This window comes from Populus nigra, chromosome 6 (assembly GCF_951802175.1).
Source record: "Populus nigra chromosome 6, ddPopNigr1.1, whole genome shotgun sequence".
Taxonomy (NCBI): Eukaryota; Viridiplantae; Streptophyta; class Magnoliopsida; order Malpighiales; family Salicaceae; genus Populus; species Populus nigra.
This window is the reverse complement of record NC_084857.1, coordinates 2,788,175-2,808,281: the sequence shown is the minus strand read 5'-3', so window position 1 is coordinate 2,808,281 and position 20,107 is coordinate 2,788,175. Positions and strand designations below refer to the sequence as shown.

The following is a 20,107-nucleotide window of genomic DNA, read 5'->3' as shown; positions in this document are numbered from 1 at the left end:
CATTCTGAGAAAAGACAAGAAAAATATCAAACATCGTATTGGTTTCCTGCAAAAACATAACAATGGCGCCTATCTAATTGACAAACAACCGATTGAAAGCCAGCCAGTTGATTCATGCCAGTAAAAGTTAAACAGGTTACAATCTAACCGCATGGTTATATACAAAGATTACAACAAGTTCTCTCACCTCTTTTCCTATTCTAAACTTTCAAGTTCACAGTTGTAAAATTTACAGTAAACACACCCAAGCTAGTCAGTTGGCATAAATTCATCAAGGAGGGAAATACTAATGACGGAGAGCAAAAACCAAGGAGGGAATTATCTCCTCTGCCCGATCTCTGACTAATGAACAAATCAATCATGGAAACAAAGCCAAGACGTAATGCTTCCCTCCAAAAAGAATATGGCATCTTGCCCCAAGAGCATGTTCTCACCAGCCAACAAAATCCAAGATCCCTATATCTAGATCCTACATTTGAACAACATAGCTAGCACTGCCACCATGAAAAAGAATGTTACAAGCTTCATCATTCTCATTAGCTTCTTTTGTACTCTGGAAACTCCAACCAAATAATATTCAAGGCACACTGGCAGATATAAATGTTTCCGGCAATTTAAGATGGCCCAGGATAAGAACTATACAGAAGAACCAAATACAAATTTCAACACTGCAAACCAAACCTTAAATTAGTCGATGTTGACGCAAACCCTTTCCAAAATGGGGCTGCATCAATCTGACATACAAACCATTCTTTGCCATCAAAGAATTATGGGTCCCATCCTCAACAATTCGCCCTCCATTTAGAACCACAATGTTATCAACATGCCTCATCATTGCCGCTCTATGAGCTATCAGAATGGTAGTTTTGTTTCCCATAACCAGAGTATCTAGTGCCTCTTGTACCACACGACTTGATTCAGATTCAATGGATGAGCTGGCTTCATCCAATAACAAGATGGGTGCATTCTTGAGCACTACTCGAGCAATTGCAATTCTCTGCTTCTGTCCTGGGGTAAGGTCCACGCCCCTCATTCCCACATGGGTGTCATAACCATGAGGCAGGCTACTGATGAAATGGTGAGCATTAGCAATTCTAGCAGCCTCTTTCATCTCAGCTTCGCTGGCATTGTGCCTGGCATATATAATATTTTCTTTTATAGTTGTTGAAAAGATAATTGGTTCCTGCTGAACAAGACCTAGATGGTTCCTCAACCATCTCAAATTATAAAGTTTTAAATCCCGACCATCCAGCAGGACCTGACCAGCAACTGGATCATAAAATCTCTCAATTAAAGAAATTATAGTGCTTTTTCCAGACCCTGAAACTCCCACCACAGCTACAGTTTGTCCTCCATTAACTTTGAGACTGAAATTGCTCAATACCAACACTTCTGGGCGAGTTGGATAGCAGAAATCCACATTCTTCAACTCGATGCTTCCATAAACATTTGGAGGCTTCAGTGCTGAGTTATCATCTGGGTCAATCTTAGGTTCTCGATCTATAATTTCAAATACTGAAATAAGAGATTTTCGCCGCTTAAGTATGTATGGAGCCAATCCAAAAGGTTCCACCAGTGCAAATGTTGCAAAAGAGAAAACCATATACTCCTTGAGAGCTGTATGAAGATCAACATGGAGATTCTTTTCAGAGTATGCAGTGTACCAGAGAAGAAGGGCATTACAGGCAAAAAGAAGAAACTGTGAAAAACCAAATCCAAAACCAATGGCCATTCCATGGACAAAACTCTGCTTAAATATTTTCTTCAGTTGCAATCTGTAGAGCTCCATTACTTTGTTACCAGCACAGAATGCCACGACAGTATAAATGTTTCTAACAGCATCCTCAAGGACCAGTGATGCCTTTCTGTGCATCTCCTGGATGCCCCTAGAAAATCCAGCAAGCCACAACTTCTGCAATTTTTAAGTTGGCAGCCATTCAGGACTTTGGCACAGCAAACTATAAACATTGTAGTGTTTATGATATGATTCAACTGTTTAAAATGGAAAATGATTGATGGAATTAAGGGGCAATTTGAAAATAGTCAGATTTGCAAGATAGCAAATCTGTGTGTGCTTGTGGAACTAGTAAGACCATAGAATGTGCCGATAGAACTAGTATAAATTTGAATGATTGGTCTTAGATCCCTGGTGCCAAATCCAACAGAAAATTAAAACACAAGCAAGATATTGCAAGGCAAAGAATGCAACAATCTAAAAGGTAGCATTCAATTTTCACTGGTTGGCACAATCATTGCCACATGGCTGATGTTTGATGGTTAACGGCTTACTAATCCAAAGAAAATAATAAATGAGGGAATTGACTGAAGTATGACATCAAAGAAGCTCATAGAAACATTAATTACTACATGATCTGTTTTATTCAAACATGTGATTTATATGACGCAGATCAAACATTATGGAACACTTCGACTGATAATAAAATGATGTCAGGTTAAAAATCATGCAGAAAGTATGCAAACCTGTGCGATTGCAGAGACAGTGAGAACTGGCAGGGTTGCCAATGCCACAAGAGCCAATCGCCACTGAAGCAGCATCCCAATGACAACAGCCACAATAACTGCGGCACTGTCCTGTATAAATATTGAAAGTCGATTGCTGAATGCAGCTCGTACAAAAGTAGCATCATTTGCCAAGCGCATGGATAATGTGTCAGCACTATTATCCTCTTCATCAAACCATCCAACTTCATTCCGTAGCATTGCTGTGAGATGATGGCCATTAATAAGTTAACACTCCATATACAGAACTCGGTGAAATAATGAAACTTTGAGTCGGGTGTGACACCGGACATTGTATTCTAAATGAAACTAACAGAGACATTAAAGCATTTTACCTGAAAACATCATTCTGCGGACTCGTTCAGTCATTTTCTCTCCCATGATGCCAAAATAGAAGTGCTGCAAGAAATTGGCAACAACAGTCACTATACCCATGATGGCAATCATCAAGCACCACCTGTCTACATCCTGTCGCCAGTGGTGTTCTCGTCTATAATAAGCAGTCACTATCAGTGAAATAACATAAGCAAGAAGTGGATTGAAAGAACCAAAAATAGCAGCACCAATGCTTCCTAACACAGCATAAAGCCACTCTGCAAGACTAAGCTCTGCTAGTCTCCAAAATGGTGGTTCTTTCTGATGTTTTACATCCCTTGCTTCCTTCACTTTAATTGGAACATCATCAGAGTGACTGTGGGGTCGACTAAAAGTCTGTGAGTGGGAACGCTCATTTTTAGGATCAGATGTCAAAAGTGGAGAAACAGGGGATTCAGGGCCTGAACCATTTGATGTATGTCGATGTGCAGACTGGACATCAATCTTGGGTAACTCAGGGAGTCTCATTTCAAAACTATCCTGCCTTCTTATTGATGGTTCCTTATCAGCACCATCCAAGGGAAGACCATTTTCTATCATCTTCTCTGGTGGTGGGCTGAGAACTTTTGGTGATTCTTGCGAATTAAACATGCTATCTGGAGGCCGAAATATACCAGGGACCCTCTGAAGCGATGGTGACTTTGCCATTTTAGGAGAGGATGGTTCTTGATAGCTATGGCCGGTAGAAGAATCCTTTTCAACTTGGAAAGCAGCAGTCTCTGTGTAGTTTCTAACTGGCATCCTGTATAAAGGTGCATATGTCAGAAACATGAACTGCAGTGGCATAATGGCATGCAATATTACTGTTTAGGAAACTTATAATTCAACCAACAGAAGTTACACCATTTATAAATGAAAATGTCACTATACTAGCAAAGCATAGTTGTCCTCATACTATACCTCCTTGGAAGTTTTGCTGCTTCTTCACATTTGAGAAGCTCTGCATACAGACCATCCAAGGTTAATAGTTCGTCATGTGTACCCATTTCAACAAGCTGGCCCTCCTCCATTACAGCTATATAATCAGCATTCTTGATTAGACTAAGACGTCTAGCTATTATAATGGTTGAACGTCCCAACATGAGAAGATCTAGTGCCTCTTGAACTGCTCTCTCAGCTTCAAAATCAAGTCCACCAGTAACCTCATCAAGCAGAAGAATTGTTGGATTCAAAAGCACTGCTCTGGCGATAGAAAGTTTAATTTTCTGCTCCTCTGTCAATGCTAAACCAGCCCTACCCACCTGAAATGTATAGTGGTTACTTTCCAGAAGGATAAAAAAGAGAAAAGCAATAGATAAACAAGTCTGAATAGATATTCTGTCCTTGAAATATTACCTGTGTCTCGTAGCCTTTCTCAAGTGAACTGATAAATGTATGTGCATGTGCTATTTTGGCAGCTTCTTCAATCTGATCCATAGTAGCATCTCGTCCATATGAAATGTTATCAATTATACTCAAACTTAACAAGGCAGGTTCCTGGGTGACCAGTCCTACTTGGCTTCTGAGCCATTCCAGTTTCAGGTTTTTTATGTTCTCTCCATCAAGAAGAACTTCTCCTGAATGAACAGACCAGAACTATTGGAATCCACATGTGGACATGGCAAGGAAATTCAATGAAATAGCATTAGTTCAAAAGGTAACATAAAAATAAAATGGCCATAGTACCTAAGGTAGGATCATAAAAGCGCTCCATGAGTGGGATAATGCTGCTTTTTCCAGAACCATTTCTGCCAACAAGAGCCACTGCTTTTTTAGCTGGTACAGTGAGGTAAAATCCACTCAAGATGGGGATCTCAGGACGAGATAGATAGCTAAAATAAACATTCCGAAACTCGATATTTCCTTGCACTGCCACTAGGCTGTCTCCATCCTGATTAACTGTGGAAGATGATCTACTTATCATCTCAAAAAGTCTATAAGCAGCGATCCGTCCTTGATCAAATGAATAGAAATTGGTTGCAGCTTGATTCAGCCCACTGTAAACACAAGAAAGCAGATAATAAAACCATAAAAATATGTTTACAGCACTGAGAAAGAGGAGAATAAGACACTTACAGGCCACTTAAAATTACAGCAAAAAGGGCTGTCACTATTTCACCACCATGAGCTTTACGATCTGTAACCAGAAACCTTCCAACCCAAAGTTGCAAGGCACAAGAACATATTGCAAGTCCATATGTAAAACCAAGCCCAAGTCCTTGAACAAGGCTAATTAAAATACCATATCTCAAAGTTGCTTGTAGTGACGTTGCATATGAATATTTGGCCAGAGTTTCATTTGTGAATGCATATAAGGTCCTAGTGTAAGAGAGTGCCTGCAAAGTTTATAAAATTACTAGTATTCAGTATCAATAGCATGTGACAATTCACCAGAATAATGGTATGACATGAAAATGTTAAACTTATGGTATTTGAACTTTCTATAAGAAGGTATAATGTAAAAAAGTAATGCACCTACATTGCATGGGCACATGCTTATACTACAAAGCCCAGACAGGCAGGCATGTGTTTTCAATTCATGCATAACTGAAAATCGGTTCAGTGCTTGATGAGCCTCTCAAATCTTGGAGCTGAAACAGTTTGACTACACCTCGATAATTGGTCTATCCAAACGTAAATCTAAATTAAAGGTATAGATAGCCAACATAAACAACAACATAAATGCAAATTGAAGAAGTATTTCAGAGGTAAATTCAGTTTAATAAGAACCCTCTTTGAGTAAATCATCAAAAAAAGATATTAACAGCATTAAGAGCACAGTGCCAGAAACACATATCTTCATTTACCAGACATATCCCCGTGGAAATATAGCTCCTTTCATTTCTAATTTTCAGGATTATGGTTCTACTCAATTGCAGTGAAATCAAAAAATATAAGCAATTACAGGGCCCACCATGGTGAGTAGTAGAAACATGCATCTTCACATGATTGTGTCATAGAGGTATAAGAGAGGGAAACAAACCTGTTCAGCAATGCTAGCTGCTTCAGCATATGCATCTTGAATGCTCTCAGCAAGCCTATGAAGAAATATATTTGAGATACCTCCTGCAGCAACAATGAATGGGCCAGTGGCTAAAGTTATGAGTGCAATCTGCCAGCAGTTGACAAATCCAATAACAAGACCACTAAAAAACGTAGCCATGTTATGAATATAATTTCCAACCTGCATCATCAAGGTCCCCTCGCATTAGGTTACAGAAAACATTTGCACAGAATTGAAGTAGATGGGAGAAGCAGTAGATTTAGCTCTAAAATACCTTTTCACTCAAAGCAGATTGAATGAGGAGCACATCACTCAATACTTGGCTAACAATATCCCCGTTATTCCCATAGGTGTCAAAAAAGCTCATGTCCTGATTGAGTAATACTTGAACATACTTCGACCTGATGACCGCAGTCTGTCGTTCCCCAGTTAGAATCCAGCAGGAAACCTCTATTACAGATAACAAGTTAGAATTGATGTCTCTAAAGAAGCCATTGTTTGTGAGCTAAAAGAAAAAATAGAATAAACTAATATGATGAATGTGAATTTTACCAATCCAACCAGCAGCAAAAACACCCACAGCTAAGTATACAATGTGCATGGCAAGCTGCAGAAAAAGCACACCATGGTTAAATCAAATAGCTCAAAAAAACCCCTCCCCCCCAAGGAAACCAACATGCTAGAACCAGTAAATCAGTCAGGAATGATTAAAGCCTTCACAATGGACATATATACAAAAAATGAAGTTCTAACTAGCCTACGTTCATGAACACATTCAGTTACATCTCTGACTGTTAGATATCAGACTCCTTGAAGATCAAGTTTTCAGATATGGGGACGGTTCATATCCAAGCTTCGAGAATATGAACAATCCAAACTAGGGGGGCGGTGTCAGGGTTATATAGTGCACTTAGTTGCCTTATTTGGGAAACCTTTTAAGTGACCACTCAATTTGTAAAACAAATGAAAACACCATTGTTTATAGGTTCAGCTCCTTTAACAGTCTATGTCATACATCTTTTTCTTCCACCTGAACTACCAGTACTCCTTTACTAATTACAAAAGAACAGGAAAAGAGAGAGGGAGGGAGGGAGGGAGGGAGGGACTAAGCATGTGTTATTAAAATTCTTTATCAGGGTAGAACAATTTGATTTGAAATTAACATGGAATACCATGGTAAACTACAATTAGACTATATTTTCAGTTGCTTTACACAAAATTTACAATATTAAGAATAATAAACTGTAGTTGCTTCCTAAGCAGAACTCTCTATCATTGTCTCCAGCGGCATAACATAGAATTTCCATTTCTTAACCAAACTAACTAACATTACCAATTTCCAAGCAGCTAACTAAACTGATTAAACAGTACTTAAACATGTGTAACAGTTAAAACATAGCATGTCCAAAAAACAAATTGAAACTTTCTCAAAATAGAACAAATTACAACCATAATTAACCAAACCCCGCAAACTTAAACCAAATAAATAAACTTGCCAGTTTCAGATAGGTAACTTTTGCAGTTGCTAATAAATCCTCACTATTAGCTAAAATCACCTAACAACCTCGTCAAAGTAGCAAATTTTGAATCATTCTTCACCAAAACCTTCAAAAATTCCAAAAAGTTAGGATCTGCAAAAATGACTCACATGAGTAAACCTGTCAAATCGCTCCCCCGGCAGAATCTCCAAAACCCCAATAATCTTCCCAAAGAAATGCAAGTAAACAACAAGAGCAGTCCCATGCGCAGCAGCTGCAAGCGAACCAACGATCATGAGCCCCCAATCTAACCTATCAGCACAAGCAAACAACCTCGAGAACGGAACAGCAGCTGGCGGCGGCTCCATCTCCTCAGCCTCGTCGATCTCCTCCTCCGCTTCCGCCTGAGCGGCAGCCGCGGCCGCCTCCGCGCTGGCATCTAAGTACGGAGAAGGACTCTCCGGCGGCTCGGAAACCTCCGATACCGGCGTCAATGGCTGTATATGAGGTGGGGACCATCCGAATAATCCCCTGGGGATCATCATCTTGGGAGAGCAACTATCTGTTTCTTCTGTCTTTGAAAAACCCTAATTGATCCTCTTTACCTCTAAGTTTAGCAGCAGATCTGTGCTAAATTTAGAGGCCGAATTTCGATTTTGTGTGTTCTTTTGAGGGGCAGAGAAATAAAAAAAAAAAAATGGGAGCCTTTTTCTTTTAATTTTGGGTGACTGGGTCAAATCAACATGCAGATTTTTAGAGAGACAGAGAGAGAGGGGGAGCGAAAAGAAAATGTTGGCTCTCACCAACTAAGGTACCCAACTGGAAATGCTTGTAAGAAAGAAAGTGCTTTTACTATTGCTCAATTCTTTTTTTTTATTTTATTTCTTTGCATGTCGTGATTTCTGTTTGGTTAACTGTCACCAGGCGGCTATATTTCGAGGATAACAACAATAAACTACCACGGATCTCTCTGGGGTTTTCGGCGTTTAAACTTATGAAATTGTTTTTCTTTTGACTAAGTTTGTGTCCTTTGTGTTTGTAGTTTTTAGAAGCAATCGTGTTTTGGTATGTTCGAGTTTCAAGTTAATAAATCTCATATTACATTATTAATTCTCGGATTATAATGTTGATTAGCATAACTTTTATGCCAAGTTATTACAGTATTAACCATGTTTTTTTTACATTAACCATTCAATAAAATCTTGTATTTAAAAGACGGGTTTGATTTATCATAGTAAAACTCAAATTTTTGTGTTTTATTAGTTTTTGTATTTTTGTATCTTTAAAAAAATAATATTTTAATATATTTTAAAAAAATCATTTTAAAAACCAATTATAAGCACGCTGTTCCAAACCACACGCATATCAATATTACGGCACCGTTTGGTATTGTGTTTGTAATTGTATTTTATTAAAATTTGAAATTTTTTTTTGTTAAAATTGAGTGTGATTTATACTTTTTTGATCGTTTTGATGTGTTAATGTCAAAAATAATTTTTAAAAAATAAAAAAACATCATTAACATATATTTTGGTATAAAAAGTTATTTGAAAAACACCGACAACCACACTGCCAAACGTATCAATATTGATTCGTGATATCTGTGCATGGATACTGTATAGCAGGTGTGTTTTGCAGGGGTATTTTTGGGAATTGAAACCAGATATTTTGAGTTGGATACTGTTAAACGCAGCTGATTTGAGCTGTTGAGGAGGCGACACGATGGGAAAACGGGAGAGTGGTTGGTGAGATTAGCGTGGCTTTGCAAATTGCAAGTAAAGAAAAAAGGTTTATGACAGTAGCGCAGTCGCATGGCCAATGGGAAGAGTGGGAGCGGCAGACATCACTGATCGGTGAGGAGGGAATGGTGGGTTGGGTTGCATGGAAAGCTTTTTTCTGGCATTTTCTTTGTTCCATTTGGGCCTTTCCTTTTATCTTTTCAAATTTCTTGGTTTTGTGTTTTGATTTCGATGCGCCTTTTTCTTCATCGATAATACCAAATGTATAAGATGTTGATTTTAAAACGAACAGGTTCATAGCGTATATCACCCGGGGGGGTAACTAAATAAAAGGTTTTTTCGGGTTAATGTTTTGTACAAAAATAGTAATCAGGTTTAGTTAAATAAATAAATAAAAATAAAAATAAATTTATCTTTGAAATAATACTAAGATTTTAATATTTTTAAAATATAAAGTACAAGAAATACATGTTCTTTCCTCCCTCACTAATTTCTTTATATATATATAGAATGATAAGTTATAAGATACAGGATATTTAGGAATAAAGTTAATATATTTAATAATTAACTAATATCTTATTTTAAACAATTTGATTCGTTATTTATAATCAATGTATTTAATGATTTAATATAGAAAGCCCAGAGAGTTGATAACCAATAACAGGCGGTGCTTGGTAGAATCAAGGTGACCGGTAAGTTGTGATAGTGATGAGTGATGCCTAGTAAGCCAGACAATTAGTAATTAATGCCTGTAAAATATATTTTTTGATGGGCATGAGAACTATTCGATGATAAAATCAGTAGCTATGTATAGAGAGAAAATGCAGTAATATTTTTTAAAGATAAGCTCTAAAAACACATGCCAAAAATATCGAGAATTAATAAATCGCAAACCTTTGACTTAAAAGTTTCATGGTGTATTTTACAGCTAATAAATCTTATCATTATATGGAGAACAGGGGTTAAAATGTAATTTTATTATTGTGATATTTTGAGTTGCATTACACTCAAAATAAAAACCAATATAAAATACTAAGAGATTCGTGTGAAGTCCTGAAAAATATATTTGGTGAGTAATGGATTCAAACCCACTAGAAGTGAGAAATGAGTCTAAGCGCATTGTTTGGATCTGACGCTCATGAGTTTACAAGAGTGTTAGGGTGCATGCTCTGCAGGGAGTTGGACCTGGGCTATCACACTCAAACCTGTCCCTGGGCCCTCTATTGTACATTGGGCTGGAGCTACCAAGCTCGAGTTTAAGTGGTGTTTTTTTTTTTAATTTATTTCGAGAAAAAAAATTTAGGTATATTTAAAGGGGTTTTTTAAGTTTATTTTATTTAGATCAGTCATAGAGATAATAATCAAATTGTAGCATTTTTCCGTGTATAATACAAAGTCATTAATTATGGTTAAGTTTGAGTTGTATTACACTTAAAATAAAAATCAATATAAAATACTAAGAGATTCGTGTGAAGCCTTGAACAAATATTTGATGAGTGATGGGTTTGAATCCGTTAGAAGTGAGAAATGAGTTCAAGTGCACTGTTTGGACTTGAGCACATTGGGCTCCAGGCACGCTCATGAGCCCGCAAGAGTTCTAGGAAGTGGGGCTTGGGCTATCACGCCCAAACATACTCTTAGCCTCTCTATTGTATATTAGGTTTAAGGTATCAAGTTCAAACTCAAATAGTGTTGTTTTTTTAATCTGTTTTAAGAAAAAAAATAGATATATTTAAAGGGGTTTTTTAAGTTTATTTTATTAAAATCAGTGACAGAGATAATAATCAAATGGTAACATTCTTCTGTGTATAATACAAAGTCATCAATTATGGTTAAGTTTTAGGGTAGCTACAATGTTTAACATTAATTAACAATAACTTTGCTTTTAAGGCCACACAATTAGTTGAGAGATTAATAAGTGGATTTCAATTCATGTCTCCCTTGATTTGAAAGGGCACTTAATTTGAATCATTGAATATTTTTGCTACTTGGATTGCACTGGACGAAGAAAATTAAATCCATATACCCTGACGAGCGTAGCTCTTACTAATCCAGGATAATTAATTGTCCCTCGCATAGGTATAGTAGCTTTTTACATGCAGATTTTGTGTGTCATTTGACGGGATGGATCGAGCTAATTCTCTAACAGAGCCGTCTGTGTCAGAAAGGAGCATCCACGAGACAAGAGGGCCATGGCTAAAACGAGGCCGCTTTGCAAGACGGCGAAGTAAAGTTGGGGGAAAAGGCTGGCGACGGAGTGATGACATTATCATATCAGGAAAATGATGGGTGAGGCTAACTGCAGGAAAGGGGAGGGGGGAGGGGATTTGATGGGGCGACTATACTACAAGCATAAAAGTGAAATCTCAGCATCACTGATGGATTGGAATTGTTGCTTCGATTAAAACGCAATTTTGGCATTGAATGGTTGAGAGACACCACAGCTTTTTTTTCTCCGTAAATTGCTGTGGTATCCGTTGATATCTATCTGGGACTGCTGAAGCCATTTGATACTTTTTTGCAGTTCTGCTATTTAGAGGTTTCCTGCTTTTTGATTTTTAGAAAATAAATAAATTGATGTTCTTTATGTGTTTTTTTAATGATTTTAATGTTTTAATATATCAAAAAATAAAATCTTAATTTATTTTTATATATTTTCAATTGAAAAACAGCTTACACTAAATTACTAAATATTTTTGAAGAATACAAGGAGAGGGGATTGAAACAGTATTCGATAGGTAGCCAAGTAGGAGCAGAGTAATAAAATGTTTGTTTTTACGTTAAAACATATTTTTTAAAAAGTATTTTTAATATATTTTGATGATTTTAATATATTAATTTTAAAAATAAAAAAACTAGAAAAAACTTTATTGCGTGTTTGGAAGTATGGTTATGGTTGCTTTTTAAATTTTTTTCACTCAGAAAAGTATACTAATAATATTATTTTATTTTTTAAAAATTATTTTTAAAATTAATATATCAAAATAATTTTAAAATATTAAAAATATATTAATTTAAAATCCATTGTGAAACAGGCGTAAATCTCATTAGCAGCTCACCAGTGATCGGCCCAGAAGAGTATTCGTTACGACTGGGTTAGCACCGCTGCATCGTTCTGTGGCCACTAAAGACGCTGACATTTCTCGTGGAATTGAAAAAAAAGAAGTGAGACACAAAAAGGAAAATAAAAATTATCAAACGATTACCTCTGATGCGATTACACGATGTAAGTTGGATTCTTCTTTTCAATTTGATAAACACAGATCTTTTATGCTAAAATTACAAAACTTCACAGTTTTTTTCAAGTTCAGTATGTTCCATTTTTTCCAACGTGTTCAAACTCAGTGCTCAGTCCAGGACATGTTTTTAATACATGTTTTATATTATTATGCCTGTGTTTTTAAAAATTATTTTTTATATATATTAAAAAAAAACTTAATATACACACACATTTATTTTTAATACTATTATATTAAAATCATTAAAGAAATATTAAATTAATATTTTAAAACTAAATTTATTTTTAAAACACACTTACACACACCACTGTACGTCTTTACTATTAAGGCTACTATTGAGGTTACGATTAGAAACATGGATTAATCCGTGTTTCCAATAATTTTAAATTTGTTTATGAAATGTTTTGGATCGTTTTGATGCACTAATTTTAAAAAAATAAAAAAAATATTTTGATGTGTTTTAACATGAAAAACACTTTAAAAAACAATCACATTTTTAAACAAATATTGAGTTTATCGAGCATTGATTGTAAAAATAAAATAAAATGAAATTGAGATGACATGATTGATAATAAGTCCGTTTTTCCAAACTTGATTCAGATTAGTGATGAGATTGTTGTCACGTTATTGTTCAAGTTTTAATCCAAAAAGATTGCAAGAGAAAAAAAACCCATGGATCGTATAAATCTGGACGAGGATAATTTATTGATGGAGAGTATTAGAAGGATAAAGAAATGGTTGGTTCAACACTTATTTTTTACTTTTAACTAAAATAACGTTATAAATATATCTGGAAATACATACATTTTAAACTAAATAAAAAACTTGTAAGAAAATTGAATCGAAATTTGGATAAAAATAATTTTACATGTTAAAATTTTATAAATTCGAGAAACATGAGATCAAAAAAGAAAACATATAATATCCTAATTGAAAAAACAAGATAATTAATACGACTGAGGAATTGCGTCCTTTATTTAGACTTTCTTAAGACTTTAAGAAGTCAATTGAAACACCAAGAATTCCAATTGGTTAGTTTAATAGGTGGAAGAGAAGAATTGAAACTTTGATGAAAGTTCAGGGGAGTAATTGATATAACACAAAATAACAGGGAGGAAATCGAGAAAACCCTCAAATGTTAGGGGGAAAAATCAAAATTTACCCTTAGAGTACAAAGTCCATTCCTCTCAATTCCCAACTCCGAAGAAACGACCTTCACAGGTGGGCCGATGGCTGCAAGGACCCGCGCCAAAGTCCAAAGGCAAACTAATAACGGATAAGCAGCGGGAGAGCTGAAAAGAAGATAAGCTCTCCACCACAAAAAAAACATCTTACAAGACCAGAGGACAAGAGAGTCTCTTGTTCTCACGACACCTTTCTTACACACAACAACAATGGCTTCTTTACAAAACTCACCCTCAGTTTATCATACATTATCTCCATATTCTCTCCCTCAGGTCCTCCCTTTCTCTGACTCTCTCTACATTAGCAATACATGTCGGTGTGAATGTTTGAATTTCATTAGAAAAACAGATGTCACATTATGGGTCTCTCGTTTATGTGTACAGGTCGGAGGAGCACAAAAGAATCATGGAATGTTGTCTTTCTGTAGAAGAGGCCTTTCTTTTCTTGTTAGGGCCGAGCAATCATCACCAAATTCAACTTCTCTTTCTCAAGGTGAGTTTTCTTCTCTTTTCTTTTTCAATTTATTTGCTAAAATTTCTGTACAATGAACAATGTCTATGCACCTGGCTTAGTTAAAGTTACTGCGAGTTGCAATTCTGATGGATTTGCTAGAGCATTTCTTGCTTGAAATTCAGCGGTTACTGAAAAAATGAAACTAGAATGTCATTATACAAGGTAATCGCTGAACTTGTAGTGAAATTATGGAGAATGCTGTTCTTGTGAAAATCTCTTCTGGCAATTTGGTTACGAGGAGAGAACTTGACAAATGCCATTGAAATAATACTGTGCTGAATTCCATATGATAATTACAAATAAATTATTCTGTCAAAATTGTCTTGATTTGATCTGGACCTGCTAAATATCAATTGAAAGAATGCAGTTGTCCACACACACCAAATAAAATAAAATAAAATAAAATTTCAAGACACAGTGATGTATGGTTAGCCACTATTAGATTACTGGATATAAGGGAAAAACCATACTTTTTAGATGTTAAACTTAAAGTGTTTCTCTAAGTTCAAGGAAGCAGTATCGAAGAAACGTTCTGTGTGTTTTGGTTTGTTTAATTGAACTCTCATTTCCTGCAGTTAGATTTGGGAGACGTGAATTGATAGCAGTGAGTGTCATTGCTCCTTGGGTATCCATGGTTAACCAAACTCCTCCATCATGTAAGCAACCATTTTTTGGATGTTTTCGATATTGTTCTTGCCAGCTAATGCAGTTTAGCATAGAAATAAACTCATTTAGAATGAACTTTGTGAGTTTCTTATAACACCATGTTTGCTGATATCCTAAGAGGACATCCTTGATATGGTTCAGTTGCTGCAGAATCTAAAAAGGGATTTCTTTTAGTCACGGACAAGAAGGATGGATACTCATTTGTCTACCCATTTGGGTGGCAGGTATGGTTTCCTAAAGCTTTTCTTCTCTGTTCCCCTCCTCATGTTCATAACTCATGCATTCTTCTCTTTAGTTGATCTAGCTGCTAGCCACAAGCAACAAATATTTGATACAACATTTTCAGATTGGTTTTTCATATTTTCTCTGTTGGCCGTGGCAGGAAGTTGTCATCGAAGGACAAGACAAGGTCTTTAAAGATGTCATCGAGCCCTTAGAAAGTATCAGTGTGAATGTGATCCCTACCGTCAAACAAGATATTCGAGACTTTGGACCTCCACAACAGGTTTTCCATATACACTTTACAACCCAACTTTTTTATTAAAGAGGCGGTAACCTTATTTCCCATTTATGCTCTTGCTCCAGTTTATAATTTAAGCTCATATCTCTAAGTGATGGAGGATGCTAATGCTCACCGTGCATTTATCTCAGGTTGCTGAAACATTGATAAAAAAGGTTTTGGCCCCTCCTTCACAGAAAACAAAACTAATTGAGGCAAAAGAGGTTTGATTTCTTGCGTCTTCTAGTTTAATTCTACCAGAATTCACACATGCTTTTACTGTTTCAACGCTGTTTAGCAGCATGTTTTCATTTCAAGTAACTGGGGCAGTTCAATTATGTATAATGTCCTTGTTCTATTCAAATGTATCTCCCTTTGAGTAGCTGAACAGATTATCGTTTAATTTAGGCTTATGTAAATTTACAATTAAGGTTTTGTTGGTAAAAGAACAGTTGACTGATATTATTGTGCGTTGATGGTGCAGCACGGTGCTGATGGGAAAATTTATTACACATTTGAGTTCGTTGCTCAGGCTCCAAATTTTACCCGCCATGCTCTTAGTGCAATCGCTATTGGCAATGGTATGGAATGTATATTTTACTATTTTACTGAGAAATGGATTGTGTAATCTCTGGCACCCATCCCATTATTCAAAGCTCACTCCTTTGGTTCCAGAATGATTTCATGAAAACAAATTTGATTCCAGATAATTATCATCGGTTCATTACTTGGGATTATTGATTCAGGGACTGAGACAGAGCCCTCATGCTTCACTGATTAATGAGACATGTTTCGGCCATTTAAAAAAGAAATTGAGCAATGCTTGTGTTCCTGGAAATTTCATGGCAGGTAAATTCTACACTTTGACAACGGGAGCCAATGAACGAAGGTGGGAGAAGATGAAGGATAAATTGCAGACGGTCATTGATTCCTTCGAAATTTTCAATGTTTGATGTCGTTGTTCAGTTTTCAGTTTTCACTTTTCCTGCTAGGAACAACCCTCTCTTAAGAGTTGTACAAGGCACGTTTCTTATCACCATGTATTCCTCCCCATTTCCCTTCTTTCTTCTCCTTTTCCCTTTTCTGTTGTAGAGGAACCTTCCCATTTCCCTTCTTTCTTCTCTTTCACCCTTTTCTGTTGTAGAGGAACATCTGATATACGAAGTTCTATGGGTCTTGATATGAAAATAAACCTCCCCTTCAATATTCTTCAGTGTCATGAACATATTACAGGTGCAAGTATTGCTGTTCTCTTCGTTCTAATGATGCAAGACCGTAATGAAAAACGTAGTGCTTTCCGTCAATTGGAATCCAAGACAATCTCAAAAGAGCGAGGGACAGGACCAGAAATATTTTTGCAAACCCAATGGTTAGATTCATTTCGAGGAAGAAAACATAGCCCCTGAATAAATATGATCACCGCCGAGATAGTAACTTAAATTTGCAGTTCCCTCAAAGGCAGCTGTTCAAAGAACCTTCCTAGAGATTCTATGCCACAAAATTTGGACAAAGCAAATGTTGATTTGTGTCGGGTGTTATAGTCCGATAAATCTTGAAAACAAATCGAGTTGGCCAAAGACAAGGCATTCATGCAAGCATAACAAAGGTGCCAAACATAACAAAAGGTATAATAGAAAAATAGTTCTCAAAATATATTAAAGAAAAACAAACATGACATTGGAGTCCTAACAAACTGCACTGCTCCTAACAAAACTGTCAACAGTACGCTTGGTATCACTTTGCTCATCAGAACAAATAGCTACCAAAAACACAGATTTATATGATCCCAATCTTGTTTGCCACATCTAAGGCATCATAATCAGGAGTCAACCTTACGTATGCCTTCTTAGTTCCATCAGGCCTGCATTAAAATAGATATAGTTAGTGCCACTTTCAAAATCGAATAAAGAAGGATGAGCAGAATTAAGATCCTGGCAGATTATCAATCATGAAACATGGATTCTGTATGGAGTTGTATAAGATAATTCACCAGTCAAATTATATGGTTGGGGTGTCAGAATTACTAATTCACAAGAATGGAGTAATGTAGTGTACACCTACATGTCGCATTACAGGATACCAATTCTAAAACTTGCCTCTTGGAGCAGTTACAAGAGGCAAGAATACTCATCAGGATCAGTCCAGCAACAGTCACCTTATCATAAATGAAAAAGGTCAAAACGTCTTGGTTTCAAGTAACTAAGATTTACCTGATCAAAGTATTCACTTTCTTGGTCTGAATGTCGTACATCTTCTTAACTGCATCTTTAATTTTCTTCTTGTCTGCACGAATGTCAACAATGAACACAAGGGTATTGTTGTCTTCAATCTTTTTCATTGCAGACTCAGTAGTAAGTGGATACTTCAGAATCTGATAGTGGTCCAGCTTATTTCTAGGTGTTGCACTGATGCGTGGATACTTGGGATTCCTCTCCTTCTTCAATGTCCTGGGACGGTGAAATGTAACCTTTGTCCGGATCTTCTTTGTTTTCTTGAATGTTGGCCCTGATTTCACAGCCCTGGCAGCCTTCTGGGCTTGTGCCTTTGGATCAGGCTTTCTGGATGCATCAGCTGCAATGGCGTAGACAATAAGTTTCTCAGTCAATACATTCCTCAACTAGAAGAGATGTAAAAGAAGCAAAAACTTTCCATTTACAGATTACAAAATCAGCACCTCATAGCTCAATTCCTTCATCAAACTATAAATTCACAACGAACAAACAAGCAACATGGTTTCAAAACAAAAAGGGAACGGCTAGAAAACCATCAAAATGAATAAGCGAATATAAACCAAGAACAACGTCAAATCACAACAAAGCCAAAGGCCACTACTAGCACACAGATTAACACATGTGAATATAATTAAAACAGTTAGAAAAAAGAGAGTAAGAAACAAACGTACCTTTAGCCGGAGACATTGTAGCTACCACTTCACAGACACCACTAAACCTGATAACAAAAACCCAAAACCAAAACTTCAGTATCAAAAAAAGTAACCCTAAAAACTAAAACCTTATAAGAGAAAATACAATAAGGGTATAACATGTCAAGATCTATAACAACTTGAGTTCATTTCAGGATAAAAAGCAGAGTTTTGGATTTGATAAAACCTGCACGTAGGGTTCTGTAGAGAACACCAAATAAAAGTGATGGTGAAGAGACAACAGAGATGAGGTGACAGACCTTAGTTGCTGCGGCTGTGAACTAGGGTTTTTCCCAAGCGGGGAAGATGGAGAGATGGTGCCTTATATAATTTTCTACAATTACTAATTTAACCTACTTAGTTATGGGTTGGGCTGGGTACTGATGAGAAGTGTTGTTAATGGGCTTAAATTAAGATTTTTTTAAATGGGCTTGATTCTAAACCCCATAACTAATCCATCTGGTTTCAAATTTTTTTTAATCGAACACGCTGTTTGGAATAAATTTTGAAATTCTTTTTGTTTATATTTTTATATTGTTTTAATATTTTAATGTTAAAATAATTTTTTAAAAATAAAAATATTATTTTAATATATTTTTAAGTAAAAAACATTTTAAAAAATAATCATTATAATACTTTTAAACACTATTGTTATTCCAATTGATAAAGTACTTTTTTTATTATGTATTTTATTATTATTAAACCTATGAAAACTATTTGTTATTGTAGTAGTTTTTGTTATTGTGGTTACATTGTTTTATAAAAAGCATTTTTAGTTGAGGTTAGTTTGGTAAAATATATGTTTGGTTAAAACTGTGATTGAAATTGAAGTTAAATAAAAAATAGTTTAATTTGTTTGGTTAAGAATACTTTTCAAATTAAGGTTATAAAATAACTAAAAAATATATGTTAATATTGATGGTTTTTAATTGAAATACTGTAGATTTAACTACTGTTATTACATTATGAAATAAACAATACTTTATGTAAAATATTTTTTATTGTTACATTAAACTATATGCAATTCTATCACATACAAAATTCATCTAACAAGGACTACAGTTTCCATGACTTTCTGAGCGTGCAACAACATCATGTAAAATATTATCATGAACAAAATTAGGATTGCGTTCAAATTGTGCAAGTGATACGTCATCATGCGATCTCCTTCTAATGTAATTACATAGTGCAATTGAATAATGTTAAATACTAATTTTTCAAATAAAATACAATATCTGAGATTTTTTTTTATTTTACAGGGTCGAACCCGGTCTAATACATTTAAATTTGGGTTGGACCGTTCCGGCCATTAACAGTTGAGATGCTCTCTGTTGTGTTCGCAAAGTGAAGAGTGAATTTACTAGCAGGATTTTGGAAAACAAGGATGAAAATTTAGAAAATGACAGAATTTTTCCAGATCTGAACAAAGGAGACCTCTCGGGTTGTTTTGAGAAATTTTTACAATAGTTAATTATATACACTGTCGGTGAAGGAGAGAAGAGAACACTCCCTTGCGAAAAATAAATTTAAATTGCTTTTCAAGAAACTAATTTCCAGCTTTAGTTTCGAGTGAGACCCACGATAATAAAAATATTATTAATATCTAACCAAATAATTATAAACAACAGTTTCTGTAAACAATGGCGGCGCCAAACAAGCACTAAAAATAACCACGCCCTCGGCCCTACACAAAACCACCAGTACTCTGGTGATCTGAAATAGCTTGCTTGGAGGCCGTGGTGGTTTTGTCTGCACCAATAAACCTCACTTCTCGATTCATTGAACATTTGCAAACATTACAAATGGCGTTAAGACCGTCTGTCGTAGATAGGCATTTGCATGGACCAGGAGGACTGTAAAGCTTCGGGCGTGGAGTCTTTGCACTGGTGCAAGGCAGCAAGAAACGCATTTTGGAGACTTGGTTTGTATGTGAGGCTTTAGAATCGAATACTTATTGTGATGTCTGTGAGTAAGTTTCATTGGGCTC

General features: G+C 35.9%; 3 protein-coding genes across 4 annotated transcripts; 1 reads left to right on the top strand and 2 right to left on the bottom strand.

The window, feature by feature from the left end:
* Positions 1–17: 17 nt before the first annotated feature.
* Positions 18–8,276, bottom strand: LOC133697956 (ABC transporter B family member 20). Its single transcript, XM_062120800.1, has 11 exons — positions 7,527–8,276; positions 6,431–6,485; positions 6,153–6,328; positions 5,858–6,058; positions 4,951–5,210; positions 4,561–4,871; positions 4,231–4,451; positions 3,796–4,136; positions 2,856–3,637; positions 2,482–2,723; positions 18–1,912 (listed from the first exon to the last, which is right to left on the bottom strand). Exons 1-11 carry the CDS (start codon positions 7,899–7,901, stop codon positions 683–685), a joined length of 4,194 nt encoding a protein of 1,397 aa, XP_061976784.1. The 5' UTR covers positions 7,902–8,276; the 3' UTR covers positions 18–682.
* A 5,304-nt stretch (positions 8,277–13,580) lies between these two features.
* Positions 13,581–16,403, top strand: LOC133697653 (psbP-like protein 1, chloroplastic). The gene is made up of 8 exons (XM_062120362.1): positions 13,581–13,791; positions 13,903–14,011; positions 14,608–14,688; positions 14,840–14,922; positions 15,081–15,203; positions 15,350–15,421; positions 15,682–15,778; positions 16,047–16,403. Exons 1-8 carry the CDS (start codon positions 13,729–13,731, stop codon positions 16,148–16,150), a joined length of 732 nt encoding a protein of 243 aa, XP_061976346.1. The 5' UTR covers positions 13,581–13,728; the 3' UTR covers positions 16,151–16,403.
* Positions 16,404–16,825: 422 nt separating this feature from the next.
* On the bottom strand, positions 16,826–18,466 carry LOC133697654 (large ribosomal subunit protein uL23). 2 transcript variants are annotated; one of them, XM_062120363.1, is made up of 4 exons: positions 18,381–18,466; positions 18,100–18,146; positions 17,408–17,768; positions 16,826–17,058 (listed from the first exon to the last, which is right to left on the bottom strand). In XM_062120363.1, exons 2-4 carry the CDS (start codon positions 18,113–18,115, stop codon positions 16,974–16,976), a joined length of 462 nt encoding a protein of 153 aa, XP_061976347.1. In that variant the 5' UTR covers positions 18,116–18,146; positions 18,381–18,466; the 3' UTR covers positions 16,826–16,973. The 2 variants fall into 2 exon arrangements, with proteins under 2 accessions (XP_061976347.1, XP_061976348.1); XM_062120364.1 differs by having other exon boundaries at positions 18,308–18,449.
* Between the last annotated feature and the right edge of the window lie 1,641 nt (positions 18,467–20,107).